Genomic DNA, 20,506 nt, shown 5'->3' with positions numbered 1-20,506 from the left:
AGGACTCTCATCACTAATTCCTCTTTTCTCATCAAGAAAAACGAAGACGATTTATCTAAATTCAAATGAGAATGCCTTCAATATTTCATCGGCAACGGCTACTGTTCACGGATTTGCTTTTCAGAAGAAAAGTTTGGCCGGTCATTCTTGAGAGCGAAGGTAGCTGGGGATTCTCCCCAGTTTTTTTAGAACCCATTTGGCAAGGGGGTTTGTATTGTCAGGACTGCGAGTAAGCACTGTCCCTTGTTTCCCTCGGATTCATTCATTCTTCTTCTTCTTTTTTTAAACCAAAACAATCCCTGCGAATCCTCGCCACAGGGCACGCGCGGGTGAAGCATTCTGCCATCGAGGTTTAATCAGACCTAGGGTCCTGATTAAGAAGTGTGGCCAAAAAAGTGTGTTGTTGGTTAATCCCTTGCAAATGGAATTTGATGGGGACAGTCTAATTTGTTTGGTTATATCATTGTAGCGAGCGATCATTTTCGCAACTTCAAGTCTGTTCAGGCGTGAGATTTTGTTCCCGCACTTAAGTCTGAAATCAGACATTTTGAGTCTGAGAAAAAAAAAATCAGTTAAGAAAGAATGTATCTTTCAGATCTTACATCCACTTTTCAGACTTTGTTAAAATTGTTTTTTTTTCAACATCATCTCTGGTGTGTTCTCAACCTTCATCTTAACCATAATCCTCCAAACAGTATTGGAGGATTTTGGAGGATTGAGGATGAATGGTGTTTGAGAAGCATAAAGATTTTGGAGGATGGAGGATGAATGGTGTTGAAGCACATGAGGATTTTGGAGGATTGAGGATGAATGGTGTTGAAGCACATGAGGATTTTGGAGGATTGAGGATGAATGATGTTTGAGAAACATAAGGATTTTGGAGGATTGAGGATGAATGGTGTTTGAAGAGGAGGATTTTGGAGGATTGAGGGTGAATGCATTTTGTGATGCAGGACTGTCTGACGGTTTTAAAGGATTGAGGCGCTGGGTACTCTTCATTTGAACACAAGTTCAAAAGTTTGGAGGATGTTGGAGGATTGAGGATGGTTCCTGGCAAAAAGGGCCTAGGGAGTTAGGGTTGAACATCCCGAATCGGTGAGAACCAGGGCACAGTTTGAAAAAAACAAACAAGAAATCACCAGCGTCCTCCACGGGTGATTCAGGACAGCCCGCGTGACACCCCCAATGACAGAGTTGTGGTGAATTGTGATGCTGAATGGCTCTGTCATTCTAACACTAAGTTACATTTCAGCCGATGCCACGCTCTACAGTATCTGGAACCCCTGTACATGTACATGTACTTTATATATGTGTGTCACTGACTCTTCAGTGTTTGGGGATTCTTGCCCCCTCTCCTTCAGATGGCCTTTTATAACCTCCTTTGCAGTTTTTGTTGTGACCCACAGAAAAATCCCCAATGCAAGATATCCTTTCAGTTGCAGTATTTCTTCCCCACGTTTTCTTTTTTTGTGTGTCCTCTAGAGCACCTTAGCAGGAGACGTTTGCCTTTTGTGTCAGGACCCTTTTCTTTCATTTTTTTAGGGAAGGTCTTCTACCTCATTTTTGTAGTCTTTACTTGCTGTCAGAGTGCAGACCAGGCCCCCGCGCCAGCCTGCTGCGTTTCATTCGCCCCTCTCGACCGTGCCACTGGGGCTCCGGACAAAAGTTTGCTGTAGGTGTTCCTGGCTCGTTGCTTTGTCTGAATAAAAAGAAAGAAGAAAGAAAAAAAGAAGAATTACATTAGCTGTTTCCTATTCTCCCTAAGCTGCCTTGCCTGGGGCTTCTGCAAAAGTTTGTAAGAGCTTTTCTTCCGTACGTCTTTTTTATTTTTTCCTCGGATCACAGGAAGACTGGTTTGTCAATCTCCGAACCATCCGGCTGCGGGTCTCCCTTGAAACGTAGGGCTAGGGCTAAGGCGAAAGTTGGCCGGAACTTTTGTCCGTATCCAACACAGATTTCAATTCTCTGGAGAAGAGCTATCACCTTTTATTCTCGTCTGACTTTTGCCATTTGACAGGGGTCATTTTCTTCGGCTTTCCGGCCGCTACAATCAAGGGAAAAAAAATATAATTTGATTTTCTGCCACTTTTCTTTATTTCTTTCCTCCCAAAGTAAATAAGCTTGCCGTTCTCCGAAGAAATGACAGGAAACGTCTCAGTTTGGGAACAAAGTACCAGGGCCTATGCTACTGACTTTAATGAAATAATGAAGTCAATTTTCAACCTTGTTAGATCCATCAACTCGTAAATCCTCAAAAGAAATACAATTAAAAAGCGGAAACTGCTCGCTAAATGTTGTAATTTGGCAAGTCACAATTATAGAATTTGATACTAAAGCAAAAAGACCAAGAGCAAAATGAGCCTACCGAGTGCTTCCAGAAAAGCAACGGATGCCATAATTAGAAAACAGCTTTAGATTAACCCGTGAATTCAGTGTAAAAAAAATGATACAAAATTGGACTTACATTTGTGGACAAGCACATGGCTGTTTCGGCATTTTGTTAATGCCTGTTCAAGTTGTTTTAAACACTAATAATTATTGCACATCCCACCGTATACCAAACGAATTGAATTTAGTGCCCAAAGTGCCATGACATGTTAGATGAAAACGTGTACAAATGCTAAAGGGGAATGGCTGAAAAAGAAGGGGGGGGGGAACTCTTAACAAAAACAAAGGCAGTTTCGGCAAGTTGCCGAAACAGCCCCCCCCCCCCCCAAAAAAAAATAGTCGCATTGACTTCTTAAAATTGCAGAGCCGAAGTAGCTAGATTGGTTGTATAGATCTGTTTAATGACCATTCACGTTGTCTGTGATCTGGAGAATCACCGATGACCATTTGGGAATCAAAAACCCCGGACGGATTTTTCATTTTGTTTAAACTTTGGCCGTTCAACAAGGCAACGTTCTTCTCTGTATTAGATTAATCTACAAGTATAATCGCACCATAACGTGACATGTCTCTTTTTTTTTTTTTTTATATCTTTTCTTTTTTTTCCTTGACAACACGACCGAATCCCTTGCCGGAAATCTCGACGGCCGTGGAGTTTTTCAGAATCTCACTGATTGCTTTCCCTTAAGGTGAACGATGCCGGTCGTTGACACCTCGACAGACTAGGAAGGGGAAAAGCATGAAAATGAAGAAAGAAGAAAAAAAAAATAATGGTAATAATTGAAGTGGATAAATTTGTTAAGATTGCGCGTTTAGGTTTTTTCGCCGTTTTCATTTCACACTTGACAATCTCATCAAAACGCTGCTGTAACAACAGCATCATAATTACGCGCCAAGCGTCAAACTGGTAACATTATACTCGCGGCATCAGATGTCCACAAAAATTCATCAACCATTCAAAATATTTCTCGTTGCTATGGTGCCGGCGATTATCCCCGGGGAAAAAAAATTGAATTCATTTTGCGCTGGGATTTTTGTTACTGCATCAGTAGGCAGGGTGAAATAATTTGATGACTATGTTTTAAAATTTGATATACATGTACCTTTTATTCTGTTGTTGCAACATATTGATTTGATCTCTCTTTTAAATCATAAATATTGCCTTAAATAGTGGAGTAGATTTTTGTGTCAACATTTATGTTATGAATTTCAGGATATTTTAATCCTTGAAGATTTTAAAACTTCAAATGTCGTGAGTAGTTTCCTGCAGTGTTCTCCAAATGAATCGAAGCAAGGACAATTTTTACAAACCAAACAAAACAGCTGTCTAATTTAAAGATGGACCCTTTAACGAACATAAAAAATTCAACACTAAATTTCATTTGTTTGGAAGAGGAATACAAGTGTACTCAAAATGCAGCCCTCTGAAAATACCTGTGATTGATAAAGATTTGTTTTTAAAACAGTAGAAACAGCGAGTATTGTTTCAGCAGCTGTCAGGAAAGTGCTCCACCTTTTCCGTCTACGAGATAATTTCTCCAGACCTCTCAATCTTGCGGGGCAAGACGAAGGCCAATTTTGTCCCGCGACCCTTCGACCCAGATTACCAAGTCCTACTTTAAAAAAAAAATAAAAAATTTGACGCTCATGTACTGGCGTGTCTTGGCAACATTAAACGAGAGAGAAAGGTGCGGAAGAGGCTGAAGAAGAATAAGAAGAAGGGAAAGGAAAAAAAAATGAGACAAACAAGTTTAGCGGGAACCATTTATCAAATGCAATTTAATTGTCGACATGGGCAGTTTTTGGATCGGATTGCTAGCGCGGCATTGTTGCGGCTGTATTAGCCTCTGGGCTTAGCCCGGACTTCGTTCTGCGCAGCCGATGAAGACAGAACTGCAAATAAGACGCTAGAAAATTTTCAATTTGGGAGCTGCTTTCTTCTGTCTATCCTTTTTTGCCTCTCTCAGGGTGCTTAGATCGGTTATTGGCTGATGACTGGATCGTATCGTCAGTCTGTCCAAACGATGTAATTGAACAAGATTGTCGGGACAGGCATTCTTCAAAGCCTATCAATAGTTTTATGTCCAGAGCAGATTTTAGGCAACAATTTTTGATGCACATCAGTTATTTTATTTCCTCACAGACCCCTCCCTTCCCCCCAAAAAGTACATTTTATCTGGGATTTAAAAACAAAGAATAAGAGGAACAGAGGAAAAATCAGACCAGAAACAATGCCTCTTCCGTAATTTTGTGGAAAAAAAATTAAAAAATACAACCTTTGTCTCCTGTGTAAATGTAAAAAGACAAAGGTTTATAAGTATGAGATTGAAAGTTTAAATGTTTGTGAAAAAAATGAAATTGGGGCACAGCTTGTTTTTATTGATCTGCGTTAATTTCCAAAGGAAATTAAAAATGGACATGTAAACGAAAATGTTGCTCTAGTCTTAAGAAATCATACACCTTACAGAGCATTGACTCCCAAGATTTATTGCAAGTAACCTTGATCAAAAATTGGAGTGATCTCAATTTTGATTCACGCAATAAAGACAATTTTCTGTGAATTTGTAACAAACATCATGCATGAAATTTGCCGCCAGTGCATTCATACGGGTTTTTAAAGGCATCCGATTTAGCATAGCGAATTAATCATTATCGATACACAAATCACAAAATTGTAAAAAAAGAGGCATCAAGCCTAATTGTACAGCCTTGCCATCCAGTGCTTTACATTCAAACATTGATTATTAATATCACGCGCCAAGGAGTCGTTAGCTCGTTAAATGTACCCCTCCATTTGCTGCCCCTGACTGGTTGCGTCGTGGAGCTCGCGTGGCGTCGGTTTATGCAAATTGCCAACGACCTCGATCACAGCTCAGCTGAGGTTGTTTCGTATCGATCCCATTTTCCCAGATTTTTTACCCCCCCCCCCCCCATCACGCTGTTAAAGGCCGTCCAATGGTTGAGGGTTTTTGTTCTCGCAATCTTGGCGTTCGTTCAGTGTGAAAATTGATCAGTCCCTGTCGTGGCACAGTGAACTAACATGTCCCTCGAATAAAGATCGACAATTTCCACCAGAATTTTATAACGCAAGCATTTGTATCCCTCAAAAAGTCGCAACAGTTTTAAAAACAATTTCAAAACTTTTCCAATTTTAGGGGTCAACACATTTGATTTTAAGATCATCAATGATTTTCAAAAAAAAAATCTATATTACTTTGTCTTGTTCTTTTCCCATATTTTGTTGTACTTATTCTTTACAATTGTCTTGTCTTTGATTATGTCAAAATGAACTTTGATTTATTTCCAAAATTTGAATTTCTTGTTAATATCATGCTAGTTTGTCTGTTTTTTTCCCCCTGTGCAAACGTTCATGTATTTTCATTGAAGTTGTCTTTTCTTGATGTTATTTGACTTAAGTTTGACTTATTTCCATCTATTGATTCGTTTCTAAATGCTTGATAAATGACGAAATATTTAGGCAACGTACACATTTAAGATGTTGCATGGGAACTATCTCTGTGGTAATGTCCAACCTTGTGACCCTCTCACCGTCACTATGTGCACCACCCTGTCTGTCGACCATTCCCTTGCTAACCACTCTCCCCACCGTCTTGTCACCGTGTCCGTGACTACATTCGACCCACGCTCTCAAGCCATCGTCCTCTCTCTCTCTCGCATCACCCCCACAACCGTAAGAATACTGAAAAATTGACCGGGATCGTGCTGCATGTGCACTCCTGCACTCAGAAGAACCGAAATTCAACCGGGGGTTCCTCGAAATCCAATATTTCTTCTCCGTCATTTTTTTCCTTCTCATGTCAGACCTAATGAAATCGCTTTCATTCCCCACTCAGATGCCTCATAGACCTTGACTTTCTTAATTTCCTCGCCGCGTTTGTACTCTTTTTATCCCCTATTTCGCCAAGAGTTTCATTCCTGCACCTTCATTTCTCATCTTTGTCCCCTATCCCCCCCCCCCATATACCTTCTGTTCTTTTTCTTTTCTGTTATTCCTGCCAACCTCTGAAAGCCTTTTCAAGTTCTCCATTTTCCTTTCGATCGGTTTATGAAATGCCATCCACATCTTGAAATCTGATAGCCTGCCGAATTCTGCTTTTTAAATTTTTTTTCCCCTTCAAATTCCATATGCCCAGTGTCGTCAACTTTTCGGCCGGGAATCAATCCTAAAGATTTCAGGGGAGATACCAAGTGATCTGACATACTGCTTCACGTCTCTATCACCCTTGTTCTTTTATTTATCCGCTCTGTACACGTTCATTGATTCGGCCATTTCTCTGAGTTTCTTTTTAAAGCCCGCTTGGCTTATTTTTTTCTCTGATTATTGTTTCACTCCTGATTTCTGTTGGACCTGTTAACCTCTCAATTGAGAAAATAGGTGTTCATTCTGTACGAAGTGCCGCTTGACTTTGCGTACGTATATTTATGCTCGAGGAATAGCAGTGCTCTACTGTAGGAGTTCGTTGTTCGCTTCAGGATAGGAAACATTGTCATTATGTGCATTAAATTCTTCATGTAGTTATTCGTCAGATTTTGATTTAAGTGGTTATTGATAAAATTAGAGTTTTGCTTTCTGTACACATGTACTGTATATGCTGAGTAACAACAATATTTACCCTTCTATGTAAACATGCATTCTGTGCCAAGTAGTCCTTTCAGTCAAAATCAAACAAGTGACTGTTTTCAACAGTTAAGAATTCCTAGCCTACGTAAAGCAGGATTGACTGGCTGGGACTGTTTATGTAACTTGATTTCACAGGGAGCTTGAGAGACTATTATGCACTTACAGTCAAGTAAGGTATTTCATAATCATTTGGTAGTTTTGTTTTTGGATGTTTGCAAATGTTTTATATTATCTTTAAAGGCAGCCTTTTGTTCTTAATTCCTGCTAAAAGACTAATCTTAAAAAAAATCCTCTAAAACTAAAAAGGTCTACAACTACTATAAAAATAATTCCATCATACTACCCACCCCCTCGCCCCCCAAAAAGCTTTTTGTGGTTGGCATTGTATTCCTGTAATTGACATCTGACTGTGGCAAAATGTACATTTGTAGCCAGAGAAGAAAGTGCATCCAAAAAAATTCTCGGCGGGTTATCACAGCCAATTCAATTTAGTATCCTCTCTGCCTTGTCGCTAACCACCAACCCCCAAGACATATCCTGCCTGTCGTTCTATCCCAATCTCCAGGGTCTCCGGAAGTTGGAAAATATTTATTTTTCTCTCTTGTCCTTACTCTCCAAATCTCACTCGTTTCTCGGCCCACCTCACTTTATCCTCGATCTTTTAGTGCATTACCCTGATGAAACCCGATAACGGTCAAAACCGGAATAGAAATCAGATACTAAAAGCGAATCGGTAAGAAAAGTAAAAATCCTCAGTTTAACCCTTTTTCTGTCTCCTTGCCCCCTTTTTTCCCTCTCGCCCCGCCCGCACCCCTGGGACAGTCTTGAGATGACAAGACAAGTGCATTTGGATGTCATCTTGAAGAGAGTGCAAATGTACATGTATGCTGCCTAGAGTTGGCATTCTGACAGGCTTGCAGTTTCGTGTACACAGAACTCAATGAGAAATTACTCTTACTATTGCACTCGTCTAGTTCGCATTCTGACAGGCTTGTAGTTTCGTGTACACTGAACTCAATGTGAAATTACTCTTACCATTGCACTCATCTGGTTCGCATTCTGACAGGCTTGCAGTTTCGTGTACACAGGACTCTATGTGAAATTTACTCTTACCATTGCACTCGTCCAGCTCGCATTCTGACAGGCTTGCAGTTTCGTGTACACTGAACTCAATGTGAAATTACTCTTACCATTGCACTCGTCTTAGTTCGCATTCTGACAGGCTTGCAGTTTCGTGTACACTGAACTCTATGTGAAATTACTCTTACCATTGCACTCGTCTAGTTCGCATTCTGACAGGCTTGCAGTTTCGTGTACACTGAACTCTATGTGAAATTACTCTTACCATTGCACTCATAAACATCTAAAACATGAAAAAAGTAAGACTGCTGCAAACTGCTTACTGACTGGGTGGACCTGAAATATGTAAATCTAAAAATTAATGTGGCCTGACGTTGCGAACTTAGCAAGTTCTTCTTCAGAGGCTAAAACAGAAATGACAGAGGTACATACATTAACATGGGGGTGCACACAAACATGCAGGGATGAAAGAAGAAACACAAAAGGAGGATTAGGTGGGAAAGGTGTGGACAGATGCAGGGGAGGGTGGATGAGAGAACAAAGAAACAAAGGGAGATGGCAAACCACAAGGGGTCTGGTATGAACAGGGGAGGGACCATAAAGGGGAAGGATCAAAGGTCACAGGGAGTGGGAACGGACAAAAGAGTGTGGGAGTGAAGGGGGATTATGCGGGGGGGGGGGGGGGGGGGAACAGTATGGAGGTGGAAAGGGATGAAAGATGGGGAAAGATGGGGAAACACAAACAACGAGGACCAGGTGGATTATCTGTAACAGAAGACAATGGAGGAAGAAAAATATTAATCATTTCCAAGTTGGATGTTGAGACCACATGAATCCGGCCCATTGTGCAGACCAGATGCATGAAATCGACTTCCAGTGAATAGTCGTTCTGAATCAAAGGAGTACAATTTTGGGAAAAAAATGTTGCAACCTGACGCCATTTTTCTTCTTCTTCATATATCATCTCAATGAAGGACAGTCATTGCACAAATGATGATAAGACATGAATCTGGGACTGAGACACATTTCCAATTTTGTTAGGAGATACTTAGAAAATGTTCTTGACTCTCTCCAAAGACTTTGTACGCTGAAGTGGCATCAAGTTGCAACATTTTTTTCCGCATTTTGTGCACTCTCGGACCAGCTTTAGCAGGCCTGCCTTGTACTGTTTCATGTCATGGGTCATGCATTCTGGCTCAAGATTTTATTTGTAATTTGTATCGCAGTTTGTGGAGAGGGTGACTTGAATTTTTAATACAGTCTTTTTTGGGCCAGAAACCTTTCCGACTTGAACATCCGAGTACGATAATCCGAGAAGGAATCATGCATTTTTTAAAAGAACGCACTCGTCGTCTGTTCCAAGATCCGAGGGCTGATTGTATCTTGGACCGCGTCTGTGCAGCTTAGCTTGACATTTGAATTTCAAAGCAGACACAAGTTTGTTATTTTTTGTACTGTTAGCCGGAGAGAAAAAAAATGGCAACTGTAGCGCTAGCAAAAACAGGGTAATCCTAGACGATAGCTTGTTGTCCTGTCCAGACTGAATTGGTTTCTCACCTTAAAAGCTTTTCCAGGATGCATATAGAGGTCATTTTTTTTTCTGAATTTATAAAAAAATTTTTTTAATCTTATTATAAGTCCAGGACACGAATCACCTTATTTTTTCCCTCCTCGCCTCCTCGCAAAGAAAAAGATGGCGGAAAAAATCCGGGCCGAAGTTTTGTTCAGTGTTTGGTTTGAAAATAACGGGCCAGTCTTTTTGGCAGGCCTCAAGAATAACAAGGAGGAGCCCCAGCCCGACTTGTCGGGGCAAAGGCGTGCAAACTGTTTACAGAGACAACATCAATTCTGTCTTGGTTGCCGTAGCAACCGTTTCCCAACCCCATCCCCCCTCTTTTTTATTTTCTTCTCCTCCTCGGTCGAGGTGCCGTCAGGTGAAGACGGCACAGCTATTCAGCTTGATCGGATAATCGATATTTCTCTTTTTTTCCTCTCTCTTTGCCCTGGCCGCGGGACTTATCGTCATATCTGGTTTCTGAGCTGTGTGTTTGTCGTCATTGACAAACTGGAGGAATTTACAAAAGAATAAATCGCAAAGTGCACCGAGTTCCTTATTGACGAAGTACACTTTGTGACAAATCAAGATCGATTCTCTCTTTTTTCTTCTTCTTTTTTTACAGTTTAGGCTCGGTTACTTTAGACCATTGTTGAGCCAACTGTCACTCATGAGCTGACTTGAAAACGTAAACAGGTTTTTTTTCCCTTATTTTTTTTTTTTACAAATAAGCTGATTGACTTCCTTGATATTGTGCGAACACTTGTGCATCTTGAAGTTTCTTAATTAATTTTTTAATTGTAATCGTTAATTTGAAAGTGAGCTGGAGATGCGGTGAAGTAATATCCATATCGTTAACAAGCTTTGTTTGTTTTTTCTGACATGCTATCCCTGTCTGTTACCCCTAAAAAAAACAAGGAACAAATATTTTCTTGATGAAATTTCACGTTGAAATCCCATGCCCAATATTTTGAAAATTAAAGTGATATGAAATTTCTCAATCACAAATCAGTAATAGTAATACAAATAATTGAAAAATTATATCTCATTGTTTCCATTATGACCAATGATCAAAAGCGCATAAAAAGTCTTCTAAACAAAAAAAAGGACAAAAAATGCTTTAGAAACTCAACTTAAAAGTAAAAATACATTGATCTACGTATTACAATTAGCATACAAATAAAAAAATAATCCACATTAAAATAACTGTATGATACACAAACAAAGCTAAAAACATTGAAATTATAATACACTTCATCTACAAAAGCATCAGTTATAAGAACTGTCTTTTGGAGAAAAAAAAAAAGGTAAAATATCTACCCACATTTTTTTATGGCCATTCTTCCTTGTATAATGTGCTGCCCATAATTTTGACCAACCCTTGGCCCTCGCACAATGTCAGTATATATCTACATTGTACGAGGTGTTAAAATCCGGCTCTTTAATTCTTACAACCTCAGTCTTTGATTTTTTTTTGTGTAGCTTGTTGCAATTCATAATCCTCTAAATAAAAAATGAATATGACGGATCCGCGCAATCAGGACTCTTTCACCTCTCAGGTGCTTCCAATTCAGGTGTGACAATACGGACAGAAAAATGACCGCAGGGCGCCGGTCAGTATTTCACGGCCGGTGTCCAATTTCTCCCCCTCGGAAGTGGTCACTGGCCGTTTCGAGTGAAATAATGAAATAATTGCATCGGGTGGGAGCGGAGTGGTTTCGGCCCACCGACTCAATTTTTAATGCCTTGTGCGAGCCGGGGGGGGGGGGGGGGGGGGGAATTTGCATGAAGCGTGCAGAACGGTGCTAAGCGCGAAACAGATATGCTTAGCAATGATGCTTAGCAAATTTGCATGAGGCGTGCAAATTTGCATGAAGCGTGCAGAACGGTACTAAGCGCGGAACAGATGTGCTAAGCCATGATGTGTTACCGGCCAAACTGCTATGTCATATGTATAAGTGTTGGTCGGTACTCCACTGTTATTTGCTTAGCTGATTTATTCGCTGAGTACTATTTGCTGCTTAAAGATAGAGTATACCATTTGCAGCTGTCCAAAAAGTATTGCTGTCCAACGAAATTATTGTTGAAAAGATTAATGGCACTAAAGACCCTGTGAAATTACTCATGCTGTGATTTTGAAGAAAACAAGAAAAGAATGCCATTTCCAAAGATGCATCAAGTGACACATTTTTGGAAATTTCCGTAAGTAGTTGTTCTGTCATTCTGCGAATCCGTGAATGGGTGCGCGCGCGCAAGCGTTGACACGATGCACACACTCGTGCGGTTGCTATTATTCATCAGTTCAGCGTGCGACATCGCGTAGCTGCAATCGGCTGAATGAGAAAGTGTCCCGGATGCTGATTTCGGGTGCAAGTAAAAACATGACTAGGCAAATTTTGAATTGAAAACGAGATCCTAGAACATGTAGAATAATGTTTTCTCAGAGTATACAGCATTCACTGAGCTAAAATTTCATCAGGTTAGTTGTTCAGCACCCGTCCATCTATACATTATGAGCACTTTTGTTTCTTCAAACGGAATGCACAAATGACAAATGATCTACTCTACCTTTAAACAGTGGCATAAAATTGAAATCTGATCACTGCTTTCTTTCTCATAACAGAAGTCACAGAACAGCTATTGTGTCAATGCATATTTCCGTAACAACCTGTAGCACGGTATCAAGTTAATTACTTAATTCAAATATTTTAGTACATGTGTATCAGTTTTGAGACACTTTGTTAGTCTTGGATGGAAATGCTGCAGTGACTTGGACGAGTCTAGTAGTTTGCCCTGAGGGGAACGTGCAGGACACTCGGACAAGTCTAGTCCAAAGGGCAACGCTTCTTCGTCAGCTAAAAAGCAATATTAAAGTATTAAAATCGGCCGACGCTGCCTGATGTAATCCTATCTGTGGCGCGGTCACCGCGTTGAATTATTCATTTCGTAAAGAAGATAGGGGGGGGGGAGAGAGAAAGAATGGGACGTAAAAAAAATAAAAAATAAGAAATTGACCTGAAAAGCTTGTATTTAATTTGGTTTGCACGGAAGGCTTATTGTACATACGGAACAGTATCTGGCTTAGTTACACTGTCATGGGGAGCCTGACAATACTCGTACAACATCCCCCCCCCCCACAAACCTCGCTCGCTTCTCAGCGTCTTGACAAATCCTTGCCTGGGGCACCTCGGAGCAAAGATGGTCGCTACCTCCTAGAGGAGAGAGGGTTGCCCTGGCAACCAGGAGATCTGTTCTCTGGCTGACCCCGGTGAATACGTCTCAGGAACAGAGAGAAGGAGCAAGCGGATGGGGGAAGAAAAAAAATGGAGAAAAAAAAAAGCGAGGTGGTTTTGGATAATTTCGTCCGCCGTTACCGGGCAAACGTAAGGGTTATTGGAGAGCAGAGACCTGCTCTTTTGGATTGTTAGTGATGTAATTCCAACCACGGGGAGAAGAATTAGAAAAAGAAGGAGAAAAAAAAAATGAAAACTAGATGTTGTTATGGATTGGGTCTCACACTTTTCCTAAGTGTCCTGGTTACTTACAGCAGTGTAGCTTTTATAGTGTGGCGGCTGTTATTCACGGTGTTTGATAAACTGCAGGGCGTTAGTTTGAGTGTTAAAAAAAATCTGTTGCAGTGTACCTTCCGGGTAGAGGATGAAAAATCGCCGTGAACTTTCCATCACTTCTACTACTTAATAGCCTCATCCTTATCTTAGGCTGGCTTCAGAGTCCAAGCGTAAATTTGTGTATTTTGTTGGAATAAATGAAATGAAACAATTCTGCAAAATTGCCTCCAGGGTTTTTCTAAAATTAATCAATTCTGCAATATTTTGTGTTTCTTCCTGAATTTTTGTGCTAGATCTCTTTGCCTGGGCTTTCAAAATCGTTACAACCATACCTGTTTTTCTCTCCACTTTTCACTGAGTTTGCTGGTTTTGTTCGAAGATAGGTGCAGTAGGACTTAAAGTTTGCACTGCATGTTGGGCCGTGACCTCAGACAAATACAGCAGTTGTACACCCAAATCTACTTTCTCTGTTTAACCTTTTAGTGCCTGTACCGCCCCAAACTGTCCTGCCTGTTCCCCCCCCCCCACCCCGCCCCGCATCGCACCCACACCGCCCCAAGCCACCTAACACTGTATTGTTTATTGCTTCATCCTTGAATAAATCAAAAGTTTGAATGGGTTTGAAAATGTTACTTGTTTTGAGAAATTCTCTTGGCATACAACTTTACTTGATATTTGGGGCACCCTCGATTTGCAATCAAATGGCCAGCATATTTTTCTTTTTTTAAATCTGATCCAAATGTCACAGTCTGGTTAAGAGTTTGGCGTGTTTTTTTTTTCACCCGGAGTTCGGGGACACAGTTGACTTAGTACAAGCGCGATTCCTTTTGTCGGTAACTTGTTAAAGCATTTGCTCGGACAAGTCCAGACAAGTGAAAATCTTCAGAGCACATTTGCAGACAGGTCTTCATGCCGTGGATGTTGTTTTCTTTTCTCATTTTTTTTTTCGGGGCCGGTCTAGACTGCCTAGAGCCTCAACTTTCTCCTGGCATTGCGCCAATTCTTCCCCGCTCCGCGGCCGGCCGCGCATTGCAAGGGACGTCTGTGATTCCATAATAGCACTTATAGCTCGCAGCCCGAGTAAAATGCTTTTGAACGGGGGACGGGTCCAAGTCTGCTTATTCCTGCCGCGATGCGATCGGAATATTTAACCTGAAAAAAAATATATCCCACACCGGCATGCGTGTCACGGGGAGAGATGTTCGCATGACACAAAGTATACTCTGGTTTTAATGTCTCTGTGGCAGGGTTCGTAATCTTATCGCTTTCCGTTAAGTGCTGCAAACCCTTAAAGAGGTTTTCATGCTGCTTCTTCTTCTGTTTTTTTTTTTTTTTTTTTTTTTGCTGAGCTTGCAGAGAGTAATATTCAGGCTGACTTGCCGAACGGCTGAAATTGCAATCCGGTCTCAGCTTTCCCAAAACCCGGGGAAAGTAGAAACACTCTGTTAGCTTAGCATATTTGTACTTGCCGCACAGGCCTCGTGTTACAGCCTGACTCTGCTTTTGAAGTGGAAACTGCTAAGCAGGCTTGTCAGCCGTTGGATATTTGCTTACCAAATTGTCTAGTCTTGAATGTCAGGATTTTGTCACTGCAGCTGACAAATCTGAGGACTTTTGGGAGCAGTGAGAAATTTAGTCCTAAGGTTGGAAAAAGTCTGTGGATTTTTCTATTTGCTTTGTTTGACTTGACGTGCTTCAGCCGTTCAGCAGTCGTCAGAATACTCTTTTCCACTTTCGATAGGCTTCAACCGAGATTCAGCTTTTGTCAAAATAGTCTGGCATCCCTGCCTTGATTTTTGTTTTGGCACAGAATTTAAAGTAAATAGAAGATACCTTTTTGGGACTTGAGTTACAGAGCTCGTATCAGGAGCTTGCGACACCATGACAGTGTCTTTATCAACTGGCGCTGTTGAGGCCCTCACGTCAGAATAGAGTAAGTCATTGGAAATGTTTTTAAGTTTGTTAACTTCCCAGAACATTTCCAGAAATGAAAATTAAAAAAAACAGTATATTTGTCATTAGAGGAGTGTTGCGAATTATCAAAATTGTATCATTTTACAGTTCAGCAGTTTAATAAAAAAAAAAAACGAAATAAAAAGGGTCAGTCAAGTTAGTATGTCATGGCTGCCAAATGTTGGACAGTTGTCACTGATTTTCTGATCTTGTTTTGTTTCCCCGGTGGCAGTTTTTGTAAAAAAAAAAGGATAGATTTTGACAAACCTAACTAATTGCCAGGTGAGTTGCCTTGTTTTGGCCGAGGCAAGCTGAAACTCTAGAAGCACATATTGAGAAGTTGTATTTTCCTGGAACGAAGTGGAGAAAAAAATGTCGCGCTTTTCCTGATCATGATTGGCATTCGGTCCCTGTATTTGCCCGCCAGTCAGGATTAAATGGTTTTCAGCCGTTGAAAAATGGCCTTTTTCCTTGCATTAAGCTCAGGTTTTTTCCCTCAGGTCTTAGGCTATGTATTGCAAACCTTAATGGAGTTGTTTTTGCCTGCATAATCCCTTAAATCCGTCTTGAGAAACAACTTGCTTGACAGTTACAGGTTTGAAGAAAAAAAACTGAGAATGTTTAATTGTCTGTTTTGCAGATTGGGGGATTCGGTACCGTAGTCAGAAATGTATTCCGCCGCTGGGCCGCTTTTTGCATGTGGTCGCTCGCAGCTCAACTTTAATGATCGTTTGTGGACTTTAACTTTAACAATCGGTTCTTGTTCGGAGCAGTCGTAGCGAATAAATCAGAACACATGGAAGCTGAAGCCGTCTCGATCATGAAATCTTAATGAACGTTTGCGGTTAAGACTGGGGCAGATTAAAATCACTGCGACAGTTTTAAGGAGTGTTTTCCATCTTCTCTGGTCGTCCCTGCCTGCGTGTCACGTTGTCGCACCGGGGAGTGGAGATTGTATAAAAGCCTAAATTAAACATTTGGCCGGGCGTCGGCACGGAATATATCATTCCTGTATCATTTTTTTGGTCGGACTTGGAAGGTAAGAGGGACGTGTGTGTGTGTGTGTGTGTGCGTTCCCTCTCGACTCAATATTTGCAGTGGTGGGCTGTATATCTCTCTCGCACGGATTGCGCTGGGTCGGGGTTTGTTTAAGGAGATGCACTGGCTGTGTCAATTTCAGTACGGCTGTGTGGCGGGAGTAGTTTTTAAAGGGTACTGTCAGAATTTTGTGTTGTTTCGTTGGTTGGAGATGTTGGTGATGTCGTACAGTCAATGATGTTTTCATCACTCTTGCTTGTACGTTGAGTCATTTCTCATCTGTGGTTTGTGTTCGCATAATTTTGCATTTTTTTTTTTTCCGCATTTGTTGCAGCTGATATTTGCAATACTACATAATTTATATTTCTCTAAAAAAAAAATCTATATAACAGCATTTTGGCTAATAAGTTATTAACTTGAAATTTTACAAGTTTAGCAAATTATGTGTTGCATGTATTTTCATTGTGGGGAGGTGGAAGGAATAGTCTATGGAATATCCCCTTGCATAGAAAGGGTCTAGGATATGCGAGCAGATTTGGCGATTGATTATGCAAAACAAGACTGCGTCTTGACCTCGAGATTCTGACCATTCAGCGGGCGCCTTCTATCGGGTCTTCGGTAACCCGTTGTTGTATTACAAAAACACGGCATCCAAATTGACCAATCAACAGCTTAGTCCACATTTCTGATTGGAACGATGTCACAGTTTCTCTGATTGTCAGGCGTGCGGGGTTGCAAAATTGCAGTACTGAGCCACCAAGCTTATCCATGATGTGTTTACACAAAAAAAAACCTGCCTATTCCTCAACTCATTTTCATTCAGCTGCCATCAAGATTTTTTACCCTCCCCTTAATAAGAATTCCTTTCAACCTTTTCCGACGGTGCGCACCTGGGGAATGTTCCCCATTCCCTACTAATCTGATTTTCCTCGTGTAATGGGTTTCTTCAAGAGATCCCCTCCCCCCAAAAATTCCAGATTTTATTTTTAAAACAGCGGTTGCCAAGGCAACCGCATTTCCCCCCGTCCATTAGCAATTCATACGACACAGTTAATTATTTAATTTGATAGAGGCCCTCATTTGTTAAAATTCCAGGGAAGAAGAAAAAATAAAGAAATAGAATTTTTTTTTTTTTTTAAAGATTCGTGTAGTCTCCTGAGTTCAGATTTCACCTGATTATGTTGCTCCGGGGCATGCACCGAACTGCAAATTCTTTGACTCTTCTCCCTTTCTAATTAGGCATCGGGTAATAAGAAAAATCGTGGAATGTTCGTTAACTGGTCTTCTTTTCTCGGAGCCCTGGGGCGCGGTGAACGAATGTCGCAAGCAGGGTTATTGGAGGCTAATTCGTGGTGTGCGGTCCGATAAAAAAGATGGGGGGGGGGGGAACGCATCCCTCCCAACTATATACGGCATAATCATGACTGACTGGACGTTCGATGCACATCAGAAAAGCATCTTTTAAAGGTAATTTGCAAACATCAAAAAACAAAACTACCAAATTATTATGAAATACCTTACTTGACTGTTAGTGAATAATAGTCTCAAGCATCCTGTGAAATCATGGCACCTGGTGTGCTGTCCTTTTAAAGGATAAGTGGAATTTTTGTATCAATTTCCAACGATGGAAAAAACTGACTCTTCTCAAATACTGCCCTCACTTCACCAAATTTAGTTAGTCCACATTTTGTTTGCAATCGGTTACAAATCCGTGAACGGGCACAAGCCAGCTAGTCTGGTTCCCCGACCCTGACAATTCCCTGACATCTATCAAGAATACAACAAAAACATAATTTAAATTATGACAAAAAGGTTTTGAAGAATTAAGTAATTTTCACGAAATCGGTTTAACTGTCTTGTAGTACAGAATACAGATTAACAGATCGACACTCATTAAGTTTTTTTTGTCAACGCAAAAATGAGCTTTTTACTTTATACTTCAGCATTGGTAATGTAAACAAAGAAGGGCAAATATTTGATTTTTCAGAACTGTACATAATCAGAAAAGCGATTTCATGTCATCACAAACTTATTCCTAATTCTGTATTTCACCATATACAGTCCTTCATATCTGGTGAATTTGTTGTTTCGAGTTTTTAGAGGGTTAAGACCGCGACTGTGCGATCGATATCCCCACCACTTCGGTTTTAAAACTCCCCTGCCAGACTTCTATTAATTAAATCCAGTGCAGTCTACATGTAATATTGCTGGCCGTGCCGGTCGAAATCGAATCGGGTAAGATTGTTGGGCTGCGAGTCTAGTTACCGAGGCGAGGGTTGGACCTGCGCCATTCTTAGCGGTTCTCCTTCTATGGTTTCTTTTCCTCTGTTCCGTTCCTCTGTCGTTCGTCTCCACGCTGGATCGCTTTGCAAGGAAAGAAACAGGCCTGTATCAAGCAGAAATTGAGCAGGATGATAATATTTCATATGCGGTTACGTATTACATGTAATTCCAGATACACTTCTACTTGTTTAAAGTCGGATATTTGTTTCATGACGTGCATTTTTACAGAATGATTATATGGCAATCCCGGTCCCCCCCCCCCAAATTTTTTTTTTTCAAATCATATTTTTTTCCCTGAAGAATTATATTAGGCCAAAAAAATATAGTCGGTCTCTGATTGTACAGACAAGGTGGGTACTATTTTGCTTTTTTTCCCGCGGTAGCTAGAACAGTGCCTTCTATTGTCGCACTGCCTCAAATTTTCGTACCAAGCAGCACCAAGTAATGGGGAAGGGCACCAAGGCAAATGATGGAGGACACCAAGGTATTTGAGGACACAAAAAAGCAAATTAGTACCCACCTTGTCTGTTTTGTACAATCCAAGCTTGAAAAAAAAAAAAAACGCATCACCGCATCAATTCTGGAACTCTGGTCTGACCAGAGACCGATTTTCTTTTTTTGGTTGGCCTTACAGGATTTAACTTGTTCATATCTGATTTACGCCTGGCTGATTTGTGTTTAGCCAGTAAGCATGTTTAGCCAGTAAGCATGTTTAGCCAGTAAGCATGTATATTTTCTGACTAGTAGTTGTGCTCACATGTCGAAGCTCATGAAGTTGGGTTCCCAGCTGAGTTTCATTGGAGTTGCTTACAGCAGAAAATACTGCTAAGCAGAGGTTATCTGCTTAAGTAAATGTAAATACGGAAGAACGTATTGGCGGCAAAGCAGTGTGCCTCACGTGGCATTTTTTGGCAGGTCACCTGTTTTGCTGAAAATGTCTGCGTTATGTCGCAAATTGTATTTTCTGAGCAGTAGGCGATGATCCAGTGGTTACGGTGTTGGACTCATGTACGATGTTGACTGGGTTCAAACCCTGCCAGGAACTTGGTGTTTGTGCCCTTGGGCAAGACACTGTGCCCTCAGCAATTGCCTCTCTCCACCCAGGAGTATGAATGGGTACCTGTGAGGGTAGAGGACGGAATGTGCGCTGATATCGGCTGCCGCGTGGTCTCGTGGCCTGATAAACGGGGGAATAACTGTAAAACGCTTTGAGATTGTTGATACGATGGATATTGCTACAGTATACATGTATAAGCATTACAATTTATTTCTCTATTAAAATGATGCCCGAAGGTGCAACTTTGATAAAACTGCTAATAAAATGACTTTTGATTAAAAAGGGGAAAAGCTCCCAATCTTCGAACAGCAAGAAAATCCAGGATGAAACATGCACCATGAATTTGTTGAAGCCTTCTTCCCGTAGCTCAGTCCGCAAGATCAATTTGACTCCTTTACAGCTCTCACCTCAACGACCTTTAAAATTTCAATCACGGCAGGGGATCCCTTTAAGACCCGCGCTCACCCGTGCTCATTGCTGCGGTCCTTCAACTCCAAACGGGGCTCAGCACTTCGCTCCGCGAATAATTTCACCAAAAAGCCTTCGTTCCCATTGGCTTTGGGCTTCACTGGCTCACGCGGTGTCACGTTGCACAGGGAATCCTTCAGATTAAAACGCCGAGAAAATGAAGTAAAAAAAAAAAGCTTGAGCTTTATACGGGGATATGAGGGGCGACTGAGAGATGACGGGGAAAAAAAGGAAAAAAGACTGACTTTTTTTTTTCTCGCTGATGGAGATCGGGATTATGCTGAGTGGAAGGGGATGATTTTGACATCTGTCCTTTGTCGTTTGCGTCTTGATTCTGTGGGCTTTTGAGTTTTTATGGTCGCTGGAGGGTTTGCCGTTTGAGCTCTTTGAGTTTCAGCAAGAGTTGAGGATTACGACAGCTGACATGCTGTAAGATTGTGAAATTATTCAGGCTGAATTTGGACATGTTAAAA

The 20,506-nt window shown here is 41.0% G+C and overlaps 1 protein-coding gene across 1 annotated transcript in view; it reads left to right on the top strand.

Moving 5' to 3' along the window:
• Nucleotides 1–5,944: 5,944 nt before the first annotated feature.
• Nucleotides 5,945–20,506, top strand: part of LOC119745234 (receptor-type tyrosine-protein phosphatase N2-like) — an 80,769-nt gene continuing 66,207 nt past the window's right edge. The window contains exon 1 of the mRNA XM_038221458.1: nucleotides 5,945–6,079. Coding sequence (XP_038077386.1) covers nucleotides 5,945–6,079 — 135 coding nt within the window. The remainder of the gene's footprint in view (nucleotides 6,080–20,506) is intronic.

This window comes from Patiria miniata, unplaced genomic scaffold (assembly GCF_015706575.1).
Source record: "Patiria miniata isolate m_02_andy unplaced genomic scaffold, ASM1570657v1 HiC_scaffold_7, whole genome shotgun sequence".
Classification (NCBI taxonomy): Eukaryota; Metazoa; Echinodermata; class Asteroidea; order Valvatida; family Asterinidae; genus Patiria; species Patiria miniata.
This window is presented reverse-complemented; position numbering and strand designations above follow the sequence as displayed.